At 39.6% G+C, this 26826-nt stretch overlaps 1 protein-coding gene across 9 annotated transcripts in view; it reads right to left on the bottom strand.

Moving 5' to 3' along the window:
• Positions 1-23741, bottom strand: part of ADGRB3 (adhesion G protein-coupled receptor B3) — a 458265-nt gene extending 434524 nt beyond the window's left edge. For 2 of the 9 annotated variants that reach the window (XM_052690547.1, XM_052690635.1), the window contains exons 1-2: positions 23600-23739; positions 20071-21048 (exon numbers count right to left, since the gene is read on the bottom strand). In XM_052690547.1, coding sequence (XP_052546507.1) covers positions 20071-20824 — 754 coding nt within the window. In that variant the 5' untranslated portion in view covers positions 20825-21048; positions 23600-23739. Of the gene's footprint in view, positions 1-20070; positions 21049-22553; positions 22689-23350; positions 23477-23599 lie in introns of those variants that run through there. The other 7 variants (XM_052690191.1, XM_052690724.1, XM_052690794.1 and 4 more) reach the window with 6 other exon arrangements.
• Positions 23742-26826: the final 3085 nt, after the last annotated feature.

Here is a 26826-nt window from a genome sequence, read left to right as displayed (position 1 = left end):
TTTTGCTCATATTAACCACTGTCTCTTCAAGCTTTCATAGACAGACAATGATCCTCAGAAATTCTTGTCTTTGTCTTCTAACACTCTTTTCCTACGTGTTTCAAGCAACTACTAGCATACTGAGAATAATTAACTGCGTTTGCAATTAATTTATTTAAGTTTAAATGATGCTCATGCTCACAGATTAGAAAAGCATACTGTATCTAAACAGATCTTGCTGAAAAGATCTTTGGTCTTTAGCCTAGATTTTCTCATTTTTTCATTCGGTTAAATATTTTTAATTCTGTGTGTTGGAGTTTGCATAGATAGATCTTCTTCTTAACTAGAAAGTGTATTTTAGTATTCATATATTTGGGGATGTAGTGTTAACCCTGCCTGACTATACATTATTTACACTAACCACATATTTTTATTGCTGTAAGCTTTCTTTCCTAAGTTCATTTCAGAGTCTTCACTGTGGTTGCTTTTCTTGGAAGTTTGCACCATCTTACATGGTGTTTTTGGTATAAAAATTAAAAACTTGCACCTGTAAAACCAGTTCACCAAGAGCAATAAATTTATGTTAGAAGTATTTCTTCAGTGTTTGCTTATATAGGGATCTTTTGTTGTGAGTTCCAAATTGCTATCAGGCAGCTTTTTTATTTTGTGTATCACCTCCAAGTATCATTCACCATCACAGCTTTCAGGATTTCCCCTTTCAATTGTGTTTCAATTTAATCCTCACACAAAGCACTAGTTTACCTTATTCTGAATTCTATTGTATTACCTGTCCACATTTCTAACTGCTCTCTTCTTAAAAAATTTTTTCTCATACACCCAACTGTATTTTCATTTCCCCTGAATCTATTGCTGACTGTAAGTTTCAAGCAGATTATTTCTTTTGTTAAAACATTACTGAAAGTGCAAGAACAAATACGTATTTATGTAGATGTCAGTAACTCATTCCTATTAGTACATAGCGTTTTATAAACTGTACAAGTCAATTCTACAAACTTTGAAAAACCGAACTAATCTGAATTAAGTTCTGAAGGTAACATGTATATTATAAGAACAAATTTAATACAGAGGACCACGACAATTATTAACATTTTGCTATTTTCAGAGAGATATTCTTACATCTTCTTTTCATACTTCAACAACTCTTGAAATTAGATTCTTAGAACAAAAAATGCAATGTTAATTATTTTATTGTACAATTTAAAAATTACAGCATAATTGTATAATTTTTGCTTAGTTTAATATTCTAAAATACATATTCCCTTTACTATTTGATTTCTGCATTCTCAGATTTCCCATAGATCACCTTATTTCTTATTTGTCAAGTTCTTCTTACTTTATAATTGCTCTAGAACTGCCCTTAATTTCTTGTTCCTAAAAAGCTTTTTAACTCAGCTATTTTAAATAAGATTAATATCATCCCCTTTAGTCTTTCCAGTATTTGTTTTTTTCCCCTATGATGTGGTAAGAAAATCATTATTATCTTAACCCCTTTGGCTAGCATTAATCTATTTCTCCTTTTATGCTGCCTTATCTTTGCCCTACAAGCTTTAACTTAGAATATTCTTGTCTGGCTGCCTCTTCTCCTTCCCCTTGCCAAAACACTATTGAATAGTGATTCCTTATCTTGTCTTTCAGTGCCAGAAGCTACCAATAGCACAGTACAGCTGCGACATGTCACAAGAGAAAGGAAGGGCACACAAACGAGTTCTTCATGTCGTGTAAGTGATGTAAAATACTGTAACAAACTACTGATTCTTTTGGAATACAGACTCTTGGTGACACTGAAACTAACTTGCAAGATGCCAAACTGTTATAAAAATCTATAGGTTACGGTTGACATAGCCATAATTATTTTTGGACAGTTTTCTCTAGAATTCTTTATTAGGTATTTTTCACATTAACTACTTTGACTGTGCTCATTCTGCATGCTGTCAGTGTGTTTTAGATCATTTTACTCCTAATTAGAAAACTATACCCTGAAGCATGTTAAAGAATAACTAAAAAAACACGGGCCATTGTTTTGACTGACAGAAATAACAAAACTCATTGACAACATACACACTAGCTCTGATTGTAGGTCTAGCTAGTACAAATTATTAGGCATTAAGAAACCCTCACAAACCAAAGACCAGACTGAAATACAAAATGTAATTTAACAAGTTTTATGCTGAGCCAGGGATTAAATGTTATATAGAAGTCATCTTAAATCTAAATTTCCCTGTGATTCTTTTTTACGTATTTTCAAAAGTTCATTTTGGAATTCATTCATGTAAATCAGTCAGAAAGTAGCATTTTGGCATTAAGATACCTTTTCAATTTATTTTTACATCTGGTTACACAAACACAGTGAACTACTCTCAAATATGAATTAACTCCAAAATCTTAATAAGCATTTATACATTAAAAAAAACAAAACAACAACAAAACAAAACAACAACAACAAAATAACCCACTATTTCAGTTCTAAGATAAGTTGGAAATCTTGAGCTGTGGTCCTCTGAGACTGCTGACTCTCTGTTCAAAATCTGAATCCTGCATCATGCTACGAAAAATACCACACGAAGGAAAATATAACCAGGCAATGAGCACAGCCTCCTTGCTTACATGATCTTTCAGGGAATGCCCTCAATTATGGAAACTAACTCATAATAAATAAATAAATTTAAATAAAGAAAACCGACACCCACCAGTCTATTACAGCTTCTAGCTTCATTGGGCAATACATTCCAGAATTCTTTCACAACAGCTTTTTCTTGCTCCACTATTTTCTTTCCATTCAGAGCAAAATAATAATAAACAAATAATGAAGTTACCTGTTAACAACCTTTTTTTTTTCTAAATAGAAAGTAGCAATCCTTAAACACTGGTGCTTTATTAATTTATTTTATTCATGTTGAAATAGTTAATTTTAACTTCACAAGCCAGAATCTTACTCTTCCCATATACTTATCAGATTTTCTAGTAGAAGCATTAATTGGCTTTTGATGACTATGCACCACCAACTTCTGCAAACATATATGAATTAGTCTAAAACTAACATAAAGGAATAATTGGTCTCTGCCAATTTAGTTAAAAGAAAAAAAATAAAGATAATGCTTAATGTCATTAAAAAAATTCCTTAAACATTACAATTGTGAGACTCTTGCACATTTTTCAGTGAAATGGCATTGATTGGCTCCTTATTACCATGACTTTGTATATCAATTTAGTGCAAAATTGTGCAGTAAAACTGCATGTCATGTGAGTGTGCTTATCATGTGAATGATGAATGCTGTACATAAACATGTAACTCCCTGGAAAATGGAAATGAGCACTCAAAGGTTGTAAAGGACACCTGTGTGGACAAAGATATTTATATATGATATCTGGCCACAGTTCAAAATTCATGCTTCTAGATGTTCACCTGGGACAATTTTGCTGTGGCAAATCTACCAGAAACGAGATGAATACAAAGTCAGGGACTAATTTATAGCATATTTTTGAATGTTTCACCCCCTCTTCCCACAACCCAAAAAAAAATGTAAAATAATGCTATGATTGGTTGTTAAAATTATTTGGTTGGAAGTGAAGATTAACTGAATGCAAGCAACTCAGAGAGAGCATGAGCGCTCCCAGCATCACTGCCACTCAAAAGCACACAGATCTAACATTGCCCTGAAAAGGTCATCAGCCCATCTGTTTCCTTGGCAGAGGTGACAAGCCCACATGGATTAGTTTCTCCTAACAGTATTTAACATTCCATAATCCACAGAGCAAATAGAGACATTCCCATAAAAATCCAGGGGACAATTTAAAATATTTTTATGCTATTACAGATACAATGGGCTAAAAAATTTGTACTGTTGTTACACTCATAAGCATCTAACTCGTAACTACTATTACATATAAAGAGAAGAATATTTTCTATAAATAGATCTAGACTGAGAATTTCATTTTGGGGAGTGCATGTGACACAGTACATCTTATCCTAGTAGTTCTGCTTAAAACATCACAAATCCAACACCACATAATAATGAAAACATCCTTGGCTCACCTTCTCCCTTTCACTCCTACTGACGTCAGTAGAAATTAAATACTAATGCAAGCAGAGCTTGATAAGCAATGTCATGAGAATCTACATGGTTAGTAGGTTAACTTACAATATTTGCGTACTTTCTAGATACCTACTTCAGCATCTCCAAGGGGACTGAGCAGAATTAAATCATAGAATCTGAGTAGATATCTGAGATATCTGAGTATTGGGCAATGCATACACTAAATTCACATCCTAATTTAACCCTCTACAGTTTGGCTGTCTACCTATACTCCATCATCACAGCAATAGTGTTTCTGCAGATATGCAGAAATGAAGAGAGCTGGAAAGAACATCGCGCATCTTATGAATGAAACCTTTTCTATGTACAAAACCACTGAAGGAAGTAAGAAGCCAATGGCACAGCCTTCTGAAGGCTGAAACAGATTGGAAAAGAATTTATAAGGAAGAAAGATCATATGCAAAGTTAACGGAAAAACAGGCATGTCCAACATGCAGCCCACAGGCACAGCCCACAGTGCCTGGCACAGCACTAAACATGATCTCTGCCCTGCCCCACCACAGCGTAGGCTGTTCCCCACTGAGCAGCGCCCAACCATCACTCAGCATCAACCAAACACTTGCATGGTATTAACCCTATCTGGGCAGAAGAGGGCACAGTGCAGTGCTAACTCAAGTTACAGCAAAAAAATGTATGCATTTTGATACATTAGGTGAACACAGCCCTGTGAATTGAAAAAAAAAATACGCACCTGTGCTTTCCATTTTGATAAAGAAATTTGAGAACAGCTTTATAGATTGCCCAAAAGATTATCAGTTTGTTTTGTATATTTGCAACTCTGATTTCAGTCAACATATGACCTGCAAATTTTCAAATGGGATGTATAATGTTGTAGTCAGATATCCAACTCAAAAATCTGATCATGTCTCTTTAGTGGACTTTTATAAGCTCTCTCTTAGCAGAAATAAATATTCCTTGCTTCATAATCACGCCTTATTAATGTGGTTGCTTTTTGACAATATGTACAGTTGTGAACAACTGTTTTCAGGGAACAATAAAATTTCATCCAAAATCTCTGATGAACACCTTGAGAACTAAGAATTTAGATCACTGCCAATGATCTAGGCTGATGCATTAGGTGCTTTTTTTTTTTATGTTTTAATAAAAAACATGTATATGTATTTTGTTAATTATATACATTATATTATATATTTTATGAAGACTGCTCCAAAAGTAATGTGTCTTATTTTATGACATTGGCCCACAAATGCTAGTAGTATGGCAGTAGAGGTTGAACCTTCCCAGCAATATGCCATTACATGTTGTTGCCGTGTGACAGGTGACAGCAGAGGGTTAGTCTGGCAAAATGATATCTGACATGGAAGTGTGTATGAAGCAAAAGTGTGTAACTGAATTCTTCCATGCAGAAAAAAAATAGGAGCCACAGACATTCATCAACACTTGTGAACGTTTATGGAAACTGAACTGCGGTGCATTTCAATAGTGGTTACAGCTACCGTGGGTCATCTCTGCTGGTGCAGGTTTTAATAAGTATGGCATACAGGCTTTTGTTCTTTGCTGGTGGTGATTATGCTGAAAAACTGTTTTGTAGATGAGATTTTGCTCTATCAAACAGCGCTACTCTTCTGACTGTGTCTGTAGTTGTAGTTGCCATGGAAATAAGTAGGAGATACTAGTATCAAAGCGCCCTACATACATATGACCCAAGACAATTTCTCTTCAGCCCAGGCAAGCCAAAAGGTTGGACACCCATGGTGTAAAGCTAGGACTATAGGCCTTCTCACAGACCCTGAACTTGAATGGGTTGTGTGACTGGAGTGGAACAGAAAAAAAAGGCAAAGGGAATTGCATACAAGGATTTTATTTCTTTGTCCAAGCATGTGCATTTCCCTGACTAGCTGAAATAAAGGCTAATGGTTTTTTTGTGTGTTGGTTTATTTTTTTTTTTAATTCCTACAAAGCTTCTGTGTTTGTTTACTTCACCTATTTTGTGTCCCAGAAGGGATAAACTGTAAGCTTAGAGTACTAATAAGACTAGAGTTCTGTGAAAGTGCAGGCTTCTGGGAAATCTGAAGGCTTAGCCGAAAGATTAATGTAAAGAGGTAACAACTAAGAGACCAGAGAAACTGCAGGGAGACCAGGGGAGGAAAATAGCAAATAAACATATTTAGAGCAATTTCAGTTTCAAGGGAAACTAAAGGATGTGTACACGTTGTGCTCTAAGTTACAAACCAAGAAGCCTGCTCAGTATTTCTCTGTGAGCTTTGTCAGGGCAATGTGACAATTTCTAAAAGAGAGCTACAAGTTATAAATTCCAAATACGCTGAAATGGACTTTGTGGCCTGAGGGTCTGCCTTATGAGAGAAACAGTGTGTGATCATCCTTCAAGTTAGCATGCATATAATGTATTCTCTGATCAACACAGCACTTTGTGTCTTCGCCAGTGCATCACTACTACCATGAGCAGTGTGCATCTGCCAAAGGAACAAAGGAGAATACCAAGGGATTTTTGCATGCACGCCAAAGAGATCCCTGTCCTAAAATGGCAGGACTCCTGATTATATCATAGCATCAGACACTATCTTGCTATCATATTGCAATAGTAATTTTCTTTAGAAAAGAACATTTAGCACCTTCAGTATCTTTCCCAAGAAATCTCCAGTGTATCTCCATTTATTTACCTATTTATCATTATTGCATACTACAGACACAAATACTTTCAAAAGTTTCATATTTACAGCTGATTTTAAATCCCATTTTCTCACTGTGAAAAGCTCCAGACAGACTTCTTTTCAGCATACCACTGTGATTGTCCCTAATTTACCAAAAAGATCAATTTTAAATGATAGCTTTCTCTCTTAAAATGTACATAGATTCTAAACAATTGTGAAACATAAGCTCAAAAGCTGTAAGGATAACTGAGCTGAGAGGAAAGTCTGACCGGACAAGACTTTTCAGTCCTTGGTTGATATCAGACATGTCATAAAGACCCATGTTGAAAAGGCTTTGTGATTCTCTATGCTGCTAGCAAAATAAATTTTATATTTTGAGATCTCTCTTAGTCCTAAAAGTGGCAAGTGGATCTCTGAAAATAATAGCTTTTATGAACATATACACAAAAATTTTAATGCAAAAAAAAATTGTTTTGAACCTGCAGTCTTCAGTACTTAACTCTTTAAAGAAAAATATTGTGATCCAACTATATGTGCAATAGAAAATAAACCATAGAAATGTAAAGATTCCTTGGACACCATATATCAGAGCATAACTGTAAGATATATCCGTAGGAATAAAGAAAAAATATGGTTTCCAACCTCTGAGACCTAAAAATTGCTAAAGTTTCTGTTGATCACCAAAAGGTCCGGTGCTCTGGCTTTTGCATTTTTCACTTCATGCCATCTAAGCAAATTGTAAATTTGTGGTTAAGATGATCTTATCATATTTTTTTTTAATAATCTTTACATCCTTTAGGGCCACAGCAATATAGTGCTCCATAGCTCAATAAACATAATTGTTCAATAAACATAATTCTCCAATATTCGATAATTTAAAGCCTGGTCAGGAAGAAATTCTCTGACTGTGTTTGCCATCTTTAAATACCTGTCAGCTTCATCTTCAAATGCATATCATGTACTCAAAATGTTTCGTGAAGGGAAACATTTAGAGATGAATGCAAATGCAGAAAAAAAAAAAAAAAAAAAAAAACCAAGAAATAAAAAGCATCTATTTCTCCTGTAATTTTATCAGTCATGACCCAACATCAGGCAATGGTGTCTAAAGTGATTCCTGTTTTTATCCAGATAGGTCTAGAATGATACTGTTTGTTCAATATAAGTCAATGACACAATACTACTTTTTTTCATCTAATGAAAAGTAAGATGCAGAATTTTGTAATGAATTCTGTGGAAGCTCTTGGACATATTTAAGAATGAAAAAGAAAAAAAAATAAATTTAAAAAAGTAAGGAGTAAAAAAAAAAAAAAACAGTGAAGGTAATCAGTGCCATTCCTGCTGATTAATTCTCAAGGATTTTTAGTGCAGTTCTGTATCTCAATAAGTAAGCTGCAACTGCCAGTAGAAAGCCTCAGGACATGTCAAATGTTGTCTGAACCTGTCTTGTTCTTCACGGAGATTTAAGCTTTTTTAATGACCAGGCAGCTATTGCCTGATTTGTTTAACATTTACTTTATATAAGCATATATTTAATATAGATGGTAGGAACACAGAGTACGGGTTTGTATAGAATGATGTACTTATTAACCCACATAATAATGCAGTGGAGAAAAGCATTGTCATGGTATGAGAACCTCCAAAGGGGACATGCTGGATGAGGTGCAGAAGAGCACAGAACCAGCAGGGTTAATGAGAGGCTGAGAATGGTACTCAGGATCCCAATGAGAATACACAGCTGATCAGACAAAGAAGACCTAGGATGTGGGAAAAACTGAGTTCTTGTATAACAAGAACAAAGAGCATTCATCCAACTTATGTAAGACAGCCTGTGTATAGTAACATACAGCCACAGATCACAGAATGACATTTAAAAACATGCTGCAAAACACACAAAAACAGCCCCAAGTGGACCACTGTGGGAAGGGAAAGTGACCAGCCATAAAATTTCTTCATGGGAAGAACTTGGGACACTGGTAGCTCCTTGTACAGCCCCACTCTAAGGTGGATGCCAACAACCTTCAGAACAGGAGGGCATGAAAAGTGAAAGTGTGAGGGTAGCTGCACAGAAAACGGCTGCAAAGAGGAGGTGTGGTGAACAATTTATTTGCATTATCATTCATCTTGTTTTTCAAATGTACTAGTTTGTAGTGGACTAATGCCTTATTAGACTGTTAAGTTTTCAAATAAACTAGCAGCAAAGTTTTGTCTTGACAGTAAGACATGCTTTTTTTTTTTTTTTTTTTTTTTTTTTTTTTGCCATAGTCTTATTTGGAATGTAACACCAGGTCTTGAGAAATTGTTGAAGATGTTTATAAAACATAAAGGATTTGGGAAACCATTGTAGATTTCAGATGGACATACTGCATAAAGCCATTTCCAAAAGAGAAAGAGAACAGGAAACATAGCTGTAATTTAATACTGGAAATACTGAAGAGGAAAAGAAACTGTAAAGTTAGATTCATTGCTGCCCAGTTAAGGAAACTATTTCAAGTTTAGTTTCTTGGACTGATCAACGGAGTGCAGTGAAAGAAATGTGAAGCATCCAAGATGTACAAAATGTGACTTCTAATGGCCATTCTTAGAAAAATAAAGTGCAATCACAGGCATCTAATATAACAAAACTAAATTCTGAAATGACAATAAACGAACACAATAATCCTTTAAGTAAGTTAGTAAAATATATAAAGATAGTATGCAAGATTGAAGGCTGCTGAGTGAAATGGAATTCTTGCAAATAATATTTCCTTTTGAAAAATCTGGCTGCCTTTTCTGAAAATTAAACTTCAATTGATGTTAAATTGGGCATATATGGTAACACTACAAAAGCACATTACAGTTCTAGTTGATATTAACCATAAAGAACTTAGTTTTCTTAATCTGGAATCAAATTAATCCAAATAACATTAAAGTAATTGTTTGATGTTCTAATATTGACTGGATATATTAAAGAGTATACACGTTTTCATTTAAGAGTCTTTACTGGCAAACCCACTTTTAATTAAATCTAATTTACATGAATAATCCTGTTGATTCAATGTGATTAATTCTGTGTATGTGAACACAAAAGCATGAATACAGTCACTGAAAATCATTTAGGTGCTACATTCCTGGCATGCTTGTGTTCCTCTTCATATCTTATTTATTGCAGAAAATCTTTTATTGTAAAGTTACTTTACCTGTTGTCTCAAAATAAAACTTTTTTTTTTTTTTTTTTTTTTTTTTTTTTTTTTTCAGCAGTTTAGATTTAACCAGGACAAAAATCCATTATCCATAACTTAAAAGCATGGGATAGGAGATAAACATATGGTTCATTCATTCATTCCCTTCATATATTTAACCCATAAAATAATCAGTAAAACCACTTGAACGTCAGGCACCAGAAAACGCTAAGGAAAATATGGATTTGATTTTCATCAGATGTGAGAAGAACATCTTCCAGGTTTAGCACTTATGGCATAATCTATATGTTTTAAGTACTTGCATGATACTGCTTACTGAGCAACCTATAAACTTTGATATATTTATCCTCATAATGCCACCAGAAGGCATCATAGCAATGCTATTGGGAGCAGAAGTGAAGTACAGAAGGAAATAAAATAAACATACATACTATATCAGGCCTCCATCCAAAATGGGTAATTCCAAAATGCTCATCGAAGGGCAGCCCACATCTACTAGTGTTAAGAGCCATAAGAAACATAGAATCATGGAATAATAGAGTCTCTCAAGTTGGAAAAGTCCTTAAAGATCACCAAGTCCAACCACAACCTAACCATACTACCCTAACAATCCTCTGCTAAATCATGTTCCTGAGCAGCACATTCAAATGATTTTTAAACACATTCAGAGATGGTGACTTTCTCCCTGGGAGCCTATTCCAGTGCTTAACAACCCTTTCAGTAAATAGGTGTTGCCTGATATCCAACCTAAATTTACCCTGGCACAACTTAAGACCATTTCCCCTCCTCCTGTCACCTGTCATCAGAGAGATCAACCCCGCTCTCGTTGTAAGCACCTTTCAGATATTGGAAGAGAGCAGTAAGGTCTCCCCTCAACTTCCTTTTCCCCAGACTAAACAGCTCCAGTTCCTTCAGTCTCTCCTCGTAGGGCATGTTCTCTAAACTCTTCACAAGCCTTGTGGCCCTTCTTTGGCCCTGCTCCAGCACCTCAATGTCCTGTCTGTACTGATGTGCCCAAAACTGGACACAGTACTCAAGGTGAGACCTCACCAATGCCAAGTACAGAAGCAGGATTACTTCCCTAGCCCTGCTCACCACACCTGATACAAGCCAGGATGTCAATGGCCTTCTTGGCCATGTGGGCACACTGCTGGCTCATATTCAGCCAACTGTTCATCAGTACACCAAGGTCCCTTTCCAACAGGCAGCTTTCCGGTGGAAACACGGAAAGTCTTGAAGGTCTTTCTATTCATCCCCTTAGCTGTTGAGAAGTAGCAAAATTCCTAGAATCAGTCCCACTTATGTAGTCATAGGGCCTAATCCAAAAGGTGGTCTAGGATCACACCTACTTAACTGAGCTCTGTATGAACCATAGCCAAAGATTACAGTCTTTTATTATAAACTAATAAGCTAATCTAGACCTAATCACCCTGATACCAGATGAAGCATTTGAAGCAATCTGGCTTTAGTGGCACTGGTTCTCAAAAGTCTTGTCTGGTCAAGGAGTAGAAACATTCTTAATTTTTCCCAGATTTGAAAGTGCCTTGATTTTCATGGATAAATTGAATGTTTATTGGACTAAAGAGAGCAGACGTAATAATTTGAACATTGATTGTAAGACAGTAAAGTGTAGGTTCCAGGTCTTGCTCCAATTATGTTTAATTAATTATCTAACTTTTCTTCTGATTGTAATTCTCCTTCAAGCATTTAGCCTCACAGCTATTGGATTTATGAACCCAAATAATAGCATAATCAGCTGAAGTCCTATGTCCCTATGCATAACTCCCACAACTTCATTAGATGCTGGGACTGGCTAATATCCCAGCCTTGTCGCTGTCCTCCCCTCCAAGGAAAGCAAACCTTCATGATGCTCTCTGCACTGTCATGGGTTTCCTACACATTTGGTTCAGACAAGACCAGCTGGACTGGGCTCTGTTTCATATTACTCCTGCAGTGCTGTATCTTTTTCCTCCTTTTCTTTATCAGTATGAAGTACATCCATCAACCTTCAAATCTACCAGTATGAAGCACCTGTATGCGTGCCAATCACTGCAGATATCAGCTAATGCCATAGAATGAACAAAACATGTCCAAGGATAAAAGCATAACTCATTACTGCTCAAGCTGAAGTGCCCGGCTTTGCAGATAATTCACCTTTTCTATGTATACATAATAGAAGGGACTGCAAAGAATACATTAATGGTTAGATAAGCAAACAGAAGAAAAAATGTGCTAGAAAAAAATGAACAATTTATCATTCAAAGAAAGATTCTACATGAAATCTTAAGATTTGAGATTTTCCAAAATTTTTCAAATAAAAAAATTATTTTTACATGAAAAATATGCAACACTATTCTTTCACACAAATAAATTACATTAATTAAATTCCTTGATATAATCAATTTAAGCACTTAATTTAAGCACTTTCGAGCTGCACTACAGGAATGAGTTCCAAAGGCTTTGTAGTCTTGTCCCTGGACACTCTGTGCAGACTTTCACAGTGATTTGCACAACTCTTCAGTAGTCAGTAGGAAACCTTGGGTGAACACATATCATCTACACTATTTTTAGGTATCCACTCAACACAGTAACTGAACCTGGTATATCTGCTTAGAAATACAGTATGATGCAACTGGCTGCTAACACATGCAAAAGAATGGGCAAGATTTAAATGTTTTGACTGCTTTTTGATAAAATCTTATTTGGCCTAAGCCAGTCTAAACCTGGCTTCATCAGTACAGCTGCTCCTTTCCAGTTGCTACTTGTTCCACTTTTCATACTGATGGAGGATCCACTGTGCTATTGTAACACACTTACCCAACACTGTGACTATCCAACCAAAAAGCAAACAAAAATCAAACAAATATGAAAACAAATAAATTAAAAAAAAAAAAAAAAGAAAACCACCACAATGGTAAATCGTTTTTTGTTTGGTTGCTGTGCTGAAACAGTTCAACAAAGATAAAGGAGTGAAGGCAGAGACATCTCAGCAGTAATGTGGTTTAAGATTGACACTAGCAATTTGAGGTAATATACCACAGTTGAAAGCAAGGCTGAAAAAATTCCCTTTTAATAAAAGGTATTTCCAGCTATAGCGAGAAGAGGTGAGGTTGGAAATCTGGTTTATCATTTTCCACAACTAAGAGCTAGAGAATTGCTCTCTTAATCCTTCATGCCCCACATCAGCCTTCATTGAAGGATGCTTAATAGCACACAACTACCGGCTACCGCTGAAAGTTATAGATCATTATATAACAAATGGTGTCTTTACATAACTGATAACTGAGGAGTAAGTACCTGAAGAACGCTAGGAACCAAAGCCAACTCCCAAATTCTTTTACATAACTGAGAGTGAATTGGTGAAAATTGCCAAAGAAGCAATGACTCATTATTTCTCCACTGTTACCAATTTTCTGCTGAACTACTAAAACATGGGTGGCATTCAAATTTTTTTATTATTATTATTTTTTTTTTTTGTGTGTGTGTGTGTGTGTGTGTTGTGTTCTTGTGACTTGGGGAGATACAATTGAAATTTGAACTAAGTAACTGAAAATAGTTTTCTTCTAAATTTCACTTGCACATGTATAAATGCTAATCTGACTGTATCATGTCTTGCTTCACCTTTAGATAATAAAGAAGAATGAAAACAGGAAACTGAAGCAAAATGCATGAAGAGACTATCAGCTAAAAGAGAAAGGCAGCAAGCGACTACAAAATAGCTCATTTTCAGAGTGGTATTTCACTCTAAGTGTTAAGAATGGCTTCAAAAATAAAGCAAAAAAAAATCTATGTCTAAAATGATAAAATTAATGAAATAACTTTCAACTGATAGACAAAACACACTGTATCACTTTTTCACATGTATTCTGTGGGCTCTAATCTAATCTTTACTTAGATGAAAATGTGTTTATAGGATTGAGAATTTGTCTTGAGTAAAGACAGTAATTTGGCCATTGCAGAGTGAAGTAATAACACTAGTTTCTTACACTGTCATAGATTGGTTTTGTTAATTCTGATCTTGGCTAGTCTATCAGGAAAAAAAAAAAAAAAGAAAAAAAAAAAAAGTAATTTTATATGAACTTTATTTGCAACTTCTCTTCAAGATTAACAAAACTGAGAACAGCTATGAAAAATTTTGACTTTCTTCCTCTTGAGATTTAACAAGCGTAAGAAAGGGCTCAAACTCTGAAATATTCATAAATCAATGGTGCATAATTTGTAAATTCGTACTTTATATCATGTACAACTTTCTTTATCCTAATGAGTATTTTATATTTCTTGTTAACAGTGAATGCAAATAATGCTCAATGGAATTCTGCAATGACCTTTGTTTTATTACAATTACTGCATATTTATAAATGAACAGCTAAACTTCAATTTGAAGACTGCAACTTTGAGTTAGAATCCTTTGATAAAACACAACTGAATAAACTTCATAAAATTAATTCCCTAAAAAGAGAAAAAGAAATTCTCTTCTGAAAACTCCTCTGTGTATACCAACACACAAAGCAGATTTTTTCTATGCTTCTGCAAGAAGAAAACTAAACAAAACAGCAATATGGATAGATCTGAACAGAAGAGGTTAAATTTCTTTAAAAAGAACACATGCTATACTACAAAATCACTATATAACCTAAATTTATAGCACATTTAAGCATAGGAAACTACAGAGTAAGAAATGCAGTGCGTCCATTATGTCAAAATATAACTCCATGTAATGTCACCAGGACTAATAACTGAAATACCACTATGTAAACAGAATCACCATTAATGGCTGTTGTACAGGTGAACACTTACACATTAGTCTAAAGGACATGCAAGGACAAGGCCTAAAATGATGCAAAGACATTGTGTACCCTGGCCACCTAGGTGTGATAAAAGTATCTGAGGACAAATGGCACAGCTTATCAGTATGGCAAAGGAAAAAAATAATACCCAACTGGTCTGAAATGTTTGATGGTACATGACTCAGTGCTACTGAATTCACAAGAACCAGCAGGAAGAGCTGTTCCTAATTCTGGAATTATGTTCCTAATTCATGTATTCTCTGACTTCAGTCTCAACACTTAATTTCATTATATATCTTCCCATTCTTTATCACTGTTTTCTATTTAGATACTGTGGTCTTGAGAGTGGAGACATTTAAACGCATTTTGTCTCCAGTTGAGAGCAGGTCTCCATTTTGTTTACATAATGGTTCAATACAAGCAAAAATGGTGGCTTGTTGAACAAAAATACCAGCCAAAGTTACAAAGCAGCTTCTGAAGTTTCACTGAAGTTACCAATATTTTATGGAAGAAATGAGCCCAAGAAAAAACAGTGTTCATATCCATATAGCACACCTGTGATCTCACTGAAGGCAGAGCACACTCTTGCAGCAAACTGATGTTTCCTCCCAAAATAAATAATATGCCATTCCCTCAGTGTGAGAAATCCTGAACGAAACACTGATACAATCTGTAATATCAATGAAATTACAACTCAGATGGATATACATAACAAAGTGTATTTACTATCAAAACCTTTAAATAACTGGAAACAAAGCTACTGCAATGGCTATTGTCTAGGCACATTTCTTTTTGAAGATATTGGTTATGTATCCTAAATTCAGTACACATATGAAGTTATATATGAAGTACTGATGAGTCTTGCACACAAAGTTCTAAATTTTACATCAAAACAGCAAGAACTTTCACAGTTTACTGAAGTAAAACAGATCAATACGCTGCCAACTGAAATACAATTATTAATGATAATAATATATAATCCTTGAAGACAAAGGTAGGGCTTATTGTTTAAAAGAGATTTTGATCATTGATGCATTTTGTAAAGTGCATCACGTAAAAAAAAAAAAGCGAAGTTCTGAAATCAAACTGTCATGGCTTTGATAAAGTGTTCTCTTGTGAGTAGTCCAGAGTAACCAAATCTGTACAAAGATTATAAATGTTTAGGGTGATCTTTTTCTTTTAGCACATTAAATCCAAAAGGGCATTACATGAAGCCTACTGGAATCCACAGGAGATTTTGAAACATTTCTTTTTTTTCAGCAGAGAACAAGGCCTGCAAAAAAAAAAAACAACCCTGTCCTTGCATTAGAGTTCATTCTCCTTTGTCCCCTTGAACTCTGAAGTTCTATATAAAAGACCCATTGCATGAAGAAGTATATACAAATTAATACAAATCTGTCAATTATTTTACACTATTTTGTAAAACAGATTTATTTATTTGGGATTTTATGAATGTTGCTTTAATATATTTGTCAAATATTTTTAAATATAACTGTAGACGTGGAAAGATGTTAGACTCCATTTTGCAATTTTTGATCTTCCTAGACAAACTCTGCACTGATTTAACAGTGTAAACTCTCTAATAGAACCATGCTATAACGTGTTGCATGATTTTTTTGAGAGGAGATGTCCAAACTACCCAGCCAGCTACTCGCCTCTGGGGACTATGTGGTGAAAATTAGAAATTCATCTTCAGTGTGTGCAACAAGAGGTAAGCATTCATGGAACAGCATGAAAATAAATGCATATATACCATGAAAATATACAAAACTATCTGCATCTTGCTGTTATGCAACAACGTATCCTAAATTATAGTTTCAAAGGGACACTGGTAGTAAATATTTTGAGAGATCTCTGTTGTTTTAAGGTCTGAAATCAGAAAACAGACAAACAAACAAATTCCAGCAGCTGCTGCATGCTGAGATACTGACATGCAGCATTACGAATTGTAGCAAAGAAGACCTATGCTACATTCCATAATGTAACTTAATGTGACTATCTCCCCCATCCCTCTTCCTTTCTTCTTCTGGATGAATATAAGAGAACAAGCTAATTACTTTAACTGTTTTACAATTGAAAACTTCAAAACAAAGCTTCTCTCTCAGTCAGCCGTTAAAATAAAGAAACCCAATTACACAATAACATTTCTGCCTTGTAGTGGTCACAATTAGAAAATATATATTTTTTTCATTTTTATTATCACTATGTATAACTTCACGTGGAATAACTTCATGCAAAGGTTTACTGGTCCATAGAAGTTGGAACGGAGCCCCGTCATATTGACAAAAACTTCATGAGAAACTTCAATCACAGCACTGCAAATCAAGAGGGCAAATTCCCCTAAGCCCTTAGACTCGAGCCCCTGCCAGAGTGTTCACTGAGATCTATTTGCCAGTGCTTTGATCCATGCTAAGCACCTCAGATGTAAGGCTACGGAAAAGCATCAAGATATAATGAAACTAGGTCTTAGTGAAAATGTGGTGGTTTTCAATATTGCTTTAATCAGTGACACCAAAGATGATCTGTCTATGGAAGACATGGTGATTAAACTCCGTATTTCCAAACCATTAAAAAAAAAAAATAGTTACAGCCTCCTTTTTTGACCTAATTCCTTTAATTGTTGAACACTCTTCAGCACTTTTAGAAACACAATCATCCATTGTGTACTTGTCACATCTTTTGTAAAATGCTGCATATATTTGAAAAGGAAAAATACTGTCTTTCATCCATATTCCTAAGCCATTTATCATATTCAAAATTGTAAAATTCTTCAGAGGTTCATAAAAGGACCAGTAAGCTTTAATCTAAATATTCTCTATTTACATCATGGCTCTTGAAAGGGGCTGGAAATAGTTTTTGGAAAAGATTTTGCATTTCATATCGTCAAGCTTGATGAAAGCAAATCTGAAGGATGGGAGGTTATGCATAATCTTGTAGAAAGCTGTCAGGTCTTTGCAATTCCCTTCCAGAAGCCCTTGCTAGGCAATGTCAGTACCAAACCTCAAAGTAGTTCACAAATTCTTAAAACGCAATCTCTCTCCAGAGCTCTCTCACAGTGACAAACAACCACTGCTGCTGTTAAAACTCAACCTACGCTAATAAAGCTGCACTTTCTGTCACCACTATGAATTTCAGCAACAAGAAACACTTCCCTGCCATTGGTCACCTGGGTTTTACTACCTATGCTGATCTAACTTGAACCAGATTATCCGTAAAAGCAAATTTCCCATTTCTTGCCTAATGTTTACTGACACAAGTGATGAATTGCATAATGTCTGTGGTAGGAGTATTCTACATTTTGATCCCTCAATAAAGCCTCCAATTGAACTACAAGCCAGCTTCACACAAACAGATCTGCTTGAAAAATATGAACCAATCTGCAGAAAATGAACAAATACAGCTCTCTTGCAGTGTTTCTAACATTCCAAAAAGGCAAAAAATGCTTCAAATACTGAACTGGAAGACAAAGAGTATATTGCTATCAAGAAGCACTGTGAGGCTCAGTGTGATAACCGACCAATACTTTCAGTAATAGCCAAATGAACAATTTCCAAAGCATTAAAATAAGTAAATAAAACAATGAAATAATTCTATTATTGTTAAAATTCTTAGCCACACTCACGCACAAAACACTGAAATACCGGGCTAAACAAGTGAAAAATAAAATTGCTGCTCTCTGTAACAATGCTGCTTACCCAAGAAGTATCAAGGGAAAGCCGCAAGTAGGGACAAAAATTGAAACGTGACAGAGACTGGAAAGAAAACGCGTTGCCAACATGTTTGAGAATTCAAGAAAAAACAGAGCATTTGCCCTAAAGCGTTCTCTGTCCTCTCTGCTAAGGACAGCAAATGGATGTTTTACATGGGAGGCTTTGGAATTCAGCCTATTTTTGCGGAAGGTCTGACGGGCCCCTGCACCCGGCAGCGCTGTCACTCTGTCCCCTTCCCCAGGGACCCGAAGGCAGGTCCTCATCCCTGGGTCGCGCCGTGCCCCGCGGGAGCTGCTCGCCCTGGGTTCCGCGGCCTCCCGGGGGCTACTTAGCTCTAATTAGCGCTAAGCGATGCTAAATGCCGTTCCCGCCGCCTCTCCGGGAGGTGACGGGAACGGAGATTCCCCGTCGTTTCGGATCGCTCCGAGCTGTGAGGTGCTCGCAGAGACCTGCGGGGCACCAGAAGTGTCTCCTGTCCCTCTCAGCCCCTCTGGCACGGCAGCAGCTGGAGCAAGTTCAGCTTTTCTTCTCCCACAGCACTGGGGCTTGGCTGCCCTTAAAGAAAATCCTCTCCTAACAACGTGTCAATGTTACATTCCTCCACAAAGCCACTTCTATGAGGGGGGCTGGGAGCTTGGCGCTGCCTCGCAGCAGACTGGGAGCTTTGTGGCTGTGCAGAAAACAAGGAGAGTGGGAACACTTCCTGCATTAAAATGCAGCACTCCGGGCTGGGTGATTTATCTCTTGACGCAGGGGCAGAGACCCCCTGGCTGCTCTGTCCCTGTACGACTGCTCCGAAGGACCGCACGTACAAAGGCTACGTTCAGACACCCCTCTCTGGGTTCAACCTACGTTCTGATCTCCCTGCAGTGTTCCTCCAGTGTTCCTCCCAAAATCACCTTCATACTTCTCCAGAACATCAGGAAGCCACAGCAAGGGGGGAGGGATGAGGGGAAGGGAGGGCAAGGAGCTGCCACTCACTGCTGGATCCCTGCCTTCCCACCATTCCACCTTTTCCAAGGGGGACACGAAGCAGCTGTCAGGACTGACACATCCACCCACCCCCTCTCAGATGCAAAGCCTCCATCTCCTCTAGCTGAGGCCTCCTGGGAAAGGGGCACTGCAGCAGCCTGCAGCCCCTTTGCAAGGCTCCTGGCTGATCAACGAGCCTTGTGCTGCACCTCAACGCATCACAGAGTGCTTGCCCTGGAGAAAAACGTTTGTTTTTGGTTTAGTTTTTCATTGCTGAAGTCTGGCTCAGCTCACACCAGGAGTACTTAGCATGGTGAATCACTGGGTATTTTACAGAGTTTGCCTGCATGCCTTTGGGAATGTTTCTCTTCCAAAGTCAAGGGTCTCAGCGAGATGTTGCAGTGAAGTGTATGCAAGTGAGGTGGTGTGTGGTTGCTGGCATTGCTGTGAGAGAGGGCTGACAACTGAGCATACCTGTGTTTGAGGACTTCCAACAGTACACAGCAGTGCCCAAGGCTTGGCCAGCTCTGAAATAAGAATGCAGCCCTCCCTGCCCTAAGGGAGTGCACATCATCTCCAGCCCTTGGAGTGGAGAGCAAGTCATACAAATGTGAGCACCACAGAGAGAAGCATGGAGCAGGGCATAGGACTGTCGCCCCCCTCTCTGTCCCCCTCCCCCCCACGGTTGCACCTACCTTCCTTGGGAGGCCGCTTGGCTTCTCTGGTGAGGTTGCAGACCTGAGTGGTTTGCAACTCCTGGGTCAGGCAGCCCTCCGTCTGCTCGTTGAGGGGCAGCACCACATTATTGAGCAACACCAGAGACTGGTCGTCTATTCCCCATTCTCCCAAATGCTGAGGGCAGGTGCATTTTGTATACATGATCCCACAGGATTCAGTTCTCCCATTCTCAGATTTCAAGCAGCTCTCCAACCAAGTGCATAACACATGGCACCCAAACTGGCTTGGGCTCACCTTGTTCAACACCAAAAACTCAAAGAAGGATTTTTGGTCTTCTTCCTTTTTGTGTAATCCTAGGAAATCGATGGGATAGACGCGACGTATTTGAATAAAATTCTTATCATACTGCAGAAATACAAAAGCATTCTTGGAATCGCAGAGCTGCATTATGGAGTGGTTGTTTTTTAAAAGATCCTTTATTTTTTCATGGGAAAAATGATCAAACTGATAAGCCAAGAGGGAAAAGTTGGAGCAGCTGAAGTCCTTTTTGGAAAATTTCAGGTAAATACTATATTTGGTCGGGTCTGGATTTTCCAGCGTCCAAGTGCAGTTTGTGAAGTTTTTAGGAAACATTTCACTTACAGAATATGATCCATAAATGACCCCCTTCACCAGCGTGGAACACCAGAAGTCTTGGGCGGCATTAAATCCAAACATAACCAGTAGATAGGTGGAAAATATATAAATCAGCAAATTACGAACAGCCTTCATCCTATGTCATTTGGCCTGCAGGAGATGAAATGAAATAAAAATGCAAGTAGAATTCTTCCCGCATTGAAAACCAAACTCCTTCCAATACTGGAGCCAGCTGTTGTCGGGCTTGCCGATAGAGCCCTTCAGAAAGAAGGGCAGGTAATTTTTATTTTATAACGCGAGGGATCGCGTTGCTGCTGTGTGAACAGCGCCATCACGTGGCATCGCCACAGCCCAATCTTCTACAGACAAATTTAAAAAAAAAAAAAAAAGAAAAAAAGAAGAAGAAGGAAAAAAAAAGCATCTATTAGTTTATTAATAGGAATGTCCTCTCCTGTCTATGCTGGAATCATCATGGCGTGGAACAGAACTGCTCAAACTGGGTAAAATCCCGACGCCTCGCCCAACTGGCTGAGAACAGGGCAATTTGTTTATTTATTTCTTCCAGAAGTAAATAAGTGGCCCTGCTGTGTTCATGCATGTGCACATGCGACTGCACATGCGGAATTTCACCAGAGGAGATTAAGAAAACCTGCAGCATCTCTTGTTATATATTATTTTTCTATTAAGTCTGGTAAGTAACTATGAGGAATTACAGCCATAATTTAAAAACGCACAAATTAGTATTTGTTACAGATGGAATATTATCTCCCATATGCCTACATGAATTCACAGTGGCCACCTGGTATGCAGAGGTCTCTATAAAAAGAACTCCCAGGCAGGAAATATTGAGATAAATGTATTAATAAAATGTTGGGACTATCAGAGAAAGCAGCAAAGACAGACAGATGAAAGTGGTGGTGGTCTGACACCATGCTGTGCCAGCATTTCCAGATAGCAATTTGAATGTGTTAACAGCCTTTTAGGATATACAGAATGCATCACTATATTGGTGTCTGTACACATTAGCTCTACACAGTGCTACACAGGACCTCTGCACATATGGCCCTGTGCTGGGCGTCTTGCTGCCATCTCATCATGAATATCTCAAATATCTCATACTCTCTGATGAGCCCCTGTGTTTTGCAGATGTGTGCTTTGGTAATGAAAGGCATGTTACATTTACCCTGCTAGCATCACCAAATAAAGCTGTTTTATTCCATCTGTGAAGCACTAAAGCCTCTACCGTTCTCCTAACAGTGGCCTAGGTTAATAAAGTGAACCTCAGTTATCTTTACCTGAGTAATGTTATCCTCCCCAAAATTAGACTGAATGTTTTCAGCATTAACCTTTGAGAAGTTGCTTATCCCTTACAAACAAGGAGCTTTTCATCTGCTTTCAAAGGTGAGCAGCAGAAGTGGTGCCAATCCCCAACTCTAGCCTGCAGCTCCTTCTGCTCTGTGAGCAGAGACAGACAGACACACAGACATGGTCATGGAGTTGTGCTGTGTGCCTGTGCCTCACATTTCATCTCCTCGCCACACAGCAAGGCATCTTCTGCCTCCCATTGCGTAACACACAGCAAATCACCAGATTAAGCTCCCTTGAAGAGATTTTCCTATCTCCTAGATTGCAATTCAAACTCAGAATCTTGAAGTGGGCAAAGCAGCACCAACTCTGACCCTCTTTATAGCTGTGGTTTAAAAAAAAAAAAAAAAGAAAGAAAGAAAGAAAAGCAGAGCTGCTGCCAGCTCTATCCACAGGATCGGATTTTCTCATTCTGAGCATCCATCTCAGTGAATAACGCTGTCCTCCTCCTCCAAACAAGGTTGGTGCAGCTTTTGAGGTTTAAAAAATAGAAACTTACAGGGAATTCTGGAAACAATTTCCCCTTTGCTGAAGCACTTTGCAGGCAATGCAGTTCTGCGCAGTGTTATTCAGGATGGTGTAGGCGTTGAAGGCTGATGTGACAATAAGTGTCTAAATTAGGAGTTCCACCCATGAAAAAGGATTAATTTTATAATCTGGAAAGCAAAAAGGGGGCTTACTTGCTTTTTAATATGAAAAGGAAAAAGCCTCTGACTTTTCTCATCCTCTGTGATATTTGTATTAGAAAAAATAGAGACGTCTGCAGTGCCCGGCTGTTTTCTATGAGGAATCATAATCGAATAGCCCTCATTTTAGTTATGCGTTTGTTCGTGCAGAGCCCCTGAAACAGCATCGTCTGAATCCCCCCCACTCCCCCAGTGCGTTACACACACACCCGAGCGGAGCGTGCCGGCAGCAATTCGCAGTTGTGCTGAATGCGAGAGCCAAGCTGCTCGCTGCAAGGATTAGGCACCCCGATTTAGAAAGGTCTCCCTTCCCCATGAAGGCTGAAGCTCAAGGGAGGCCGCAGAGCTCAGGGCTGCCCGGCCGAGAAAGGGGGAACCCTCTCTGCTGAAAAGCGAACGGGCGCTGAGTTTGGACGGATATTCCCTGAACTGATTTTCTATGTGACACTGTAGTTCAGCCGAACATAGACGGCGCCATCACTCCACTTATTTTTTTTTTTCCTCAGCAGAAGACCCACTGACTTCTCTTATTTTAACTTCCTATTAACCTAACATCTCCCCCCCACCCCCTGCTATCCCCCCCATAAAATTACCCCCATCGCGCACAAACCTCAGGTTCTCTCGGTCTCGCTGGAAATGGCTCTCCGGGAAGCAAAGCTGTCGCCAAACGGACTTCGCTAACTTTTCAGCTGCAGCGCTGAGCCGAACGCCGGGCTCATGCTGGATGCGCTGCCTGTCTCTATCCTTCAGCAACAGCCTGTCCCCCTCCTCCGCCGCCTCCTCCCCGGAATCCCAAACTAAAAGCTCTCCGCTCGTAATCCCCGGGAATGGGAGATGGAAATGCCCCGGGCACCCTTACCTTCCACTCCGAAAGCTGGCAGGCTATTTCTCTAAACCTCTAGCACCACAGGCACACGTCCCGACACCAGTGATGGAGAGATTCCCTTTCTGTCGGAAGCACCGTTTCCCATTTTCCCCGGCTCCGGTTCAAAATCAACACGGAAAAAAAAAAGAAAAAAAAAAAAGAAAAGAAAAAAAAAAAAAGCAGCAGGAGAGAAAAAAAAGCGGCGAGAAAACCCCCGCACGCCTCGCGCACCCCCACCACGGAAAAACAGCAGCTCGGGCTCCGGATCCGCCAAATCCAACCACATGAAGGCAGGAAAAAAAAAAAAAAAAAGAAAAAAGAAAAAAAAAAAAAAAAAAAAGAAAATGGAAAAGCCGACAAAAAAACAAAAATACCACAACCTCAAACCAGCAAGACTGCAAGGGGGGAAAAATGGAAGTGGCTGAGCAAGCGGAGGTTTTTTTTTGGTTTTTTTTTTTTTCTCTTTTTTTACTTGAAACAAAGTCTCAGCACAGCAGCCCGATGAGAGGCGATGCCAGGCAGGCGACGGTCTGAGAGAAGGACTGAGGCGCGAGTGCAGATGTGGTGGGTTTTTCTGTTGCTGTTATTACTAATGGGCTTATTCCTCTTGCCTCCCTCCTCCTCCCCCCGCGGGCACCAGCGGCCGGCCGGCGGCGGGGGGGTCCTTGGCTGCCGATGGCGGGGAGCGGAGCGAGCGCCGGCCGCGCAGGGAGTACGGCGGGAGCGAGCGCGGCTCCACCGCCGCGTGTGCGCGCGTGTGCGTGTGCCAGCTCCGTGGGGGCCGGCGCGTGTGCGCGCCCCCGCGCGCCCCTTCCCCGCCCGCTGGTGGCGGCGCGCCTCGCTCGACGTGTGTGTGTGCGCGCGTGTGAGTGTGCGTGTGCCCGGCACCCAGCACGTCCCGGCTCGCCGCGCCTGGGAGGTTCTCCTGGCTTCGGTTCCCAGCGCTGCGCCCCGGCGTAAGGGAAACTCACAGGCGGGGAGCGAGGGCGGCGGGGAGGGGAGGGCGGGGGGCGGGAAACCCGCACTTGATCTCCTTCCTCTTGTTCCTTCTTTTGAAGCGTAGCCCCCCCTGTCGCAGCCTCGAGAGCTGTCGGTTTGGTTCCGCGCTGCAGATTAACTGATACAGTGCTCCGAGGATAAACCCTTTCAAACTGCCGCCTGCCTTTGACTGGAACAATAGCAATTTTCTCAGCGAGATTGCGATTGACACCGTATTTCGTTCCTCGCCGGGGATAAGGCTGTGCCTGGATCGCGGCTGCCTGGCGTTCGTTTCGCCGCCGCCGCCGCCGCCTGGGCACTGCGCGGCGTGTGGGAGCCCGGAGCCCGCCCGGGGATTCTCGCTGTCGGTCGCGGTCGCCGCGCTGCGGGCGGAGTTTGCAAGGAGGCAGCGGCCCCGTTCGCGGCGGGTGGGGCCGGCACACGGGGATGCTCGCGGAAGGTGCCGTGCCACCGTGGATGAGGTTCCCCCCTCCCCCGCCCCCGTGAATTCGGTATCGCTGGGTTGAACGTGCCTCTCTCCTCCCTCGCCTTCTGTCTGTGTCTCTCGCAGTTGGAGTCGGGCTCTCCACCGGCGTGCGAGATCGCGATAGCAGATATCCGGTGTGAAAATGAGGAGATGACATTTTAATACATAGAGCTGTCAGCCCGCGGCTCACAGCCAGCTGCTGAGAGATCCCGCCGCTCTCTCGGCGGGGGAACAAACCATCTCCCCCCCTTCAGGGAATGATGCTCCTGAAGTCCACACGTAATGTGGCTGCGTGGTTCTGAGAAACCGAAGTTTAAACTTCTGGACATGGCCCAAGGCAGTAGTTCCTTAGAACAAGGAATTGTCCACTGCCACCCTAGCCTCGGAAAGGTCTGAATTCCAGTAATACGGAGCTTTTATGAACACAATTACACGCTGCACAAATTCTCATCAGAAGTACTGCTGGTCACAAAGCAGTTCTGACCAAAGTAAATGTAAGCACGGTTATGGCTTTTTACTGTACTTTCCATAGGTACAAGCTGTAAACTATGTCCTTGCTGGCTTTTACAAACATAAATAGCCCATGCCTCTGTTGTCAAAATAAAACCAAAAAATATGTGTCCAAACCAAGGGAACTATGAGAAATGTGCATGATCTATACCCAGCAAATATAGCACAATGAAAATTGAACTGTTTATGGCTTAGGGATAATCAGACTATCTCACGTTCGGTGACACTGTGATATTTGTGGATGATCACCATGTTGCTTGAAATACTTTGAGTAATTCCATTCACTGACAGGTTGATGTGAGCAGAACAAATCAAAGTGTACATACACTGCAGCCTTTTTCATTTCTTTTATTGTAAACAAATAACATGAGGTTAAGTCATAGGGGAAGCCACCCTGAATGAACTCTTAGAACTGCTTCCTATGGCATTGGCAAATTGCAGTTTATAGAATCATAGAATCGTTTGAGTTGAAATGGACCCTTAAAGGCCATCTACTCCAATTCCCTAGCACTGAACAAGGACATCCACAGCTACATCAGATTACCTGCTTACCTGCACAGTCTGACCTTGAATGTCTCCACCACATCTCTGGACAACCTGTTCTAGTATTTCACTACTTTTATAGTAAAAGCCTCCATCCTTATATCCAATCTAAATCTCCTCTCTCTTAGTTTGAAAACATTTCTTTCTTATAGTCCCCCTTGTGAAAGGCCACTATCAGGTCTCCCTGGAGCCTTCTCTTCTCCTGGCTGAACAGCCTCAGCTGTCCCAGCCAGTAAAAATGAAAATTAATACACACTGTACAGCAAGCAACTGCCTGGATATCCCAAGCCCTAATCTTCTACTTTTTGTTTCTTTGAAGACATGGCAGTGCTGGAAAGGAATCTGGAAGTGTAGACTCTTTGGTCTCTTGTCTGCAAACTGGGAGAAAGGCTGCAAGCTGCACATACTTCTATGTTAACTCTGCAAGTTGAATGGAGGTATGGTAGGTGCAGAACAGCCTGCAGATTTCTTCTTAAGACTTGCTACAATCAGTTGTGCATTCTAAAATAAGTGATACCATTGGTAACTACTCAAATGTCTGTCATCCACTTGTGTGTGTGTGTGCTTGCATCCTTGCAGTAAGGCCAATTTCAGAAAGTTTGTATGCCATGTGTCACACAGGTGCATTTGAAACAAAAGTCTGTATTTTGATAAACTAGAAGCAAAATTCAGGATTTATTCACGTTCATGAAACATAAATAAA

Source organism: Tympanuchus pallidicinctus, unplaced genomic scaffold, assembly GCF_026119805.1.
Source record: "Tympanuchus pallidicinctus isolate F22 unplaced genomic scaffold, pur_lepc_1.0 scaffold1, whole genome shotgun sequence".
In the NCBI taxonomy this organism is placed as follows: Eukaryota; Metazoa; Chordata; class Aves; order Galliformes; family Phasianidae; genus Tympanuchus; species Tympanuchus pallidicinctus.
This window is presented reverse-complemented; position numbering and strand designations above follow the sequence as displayed.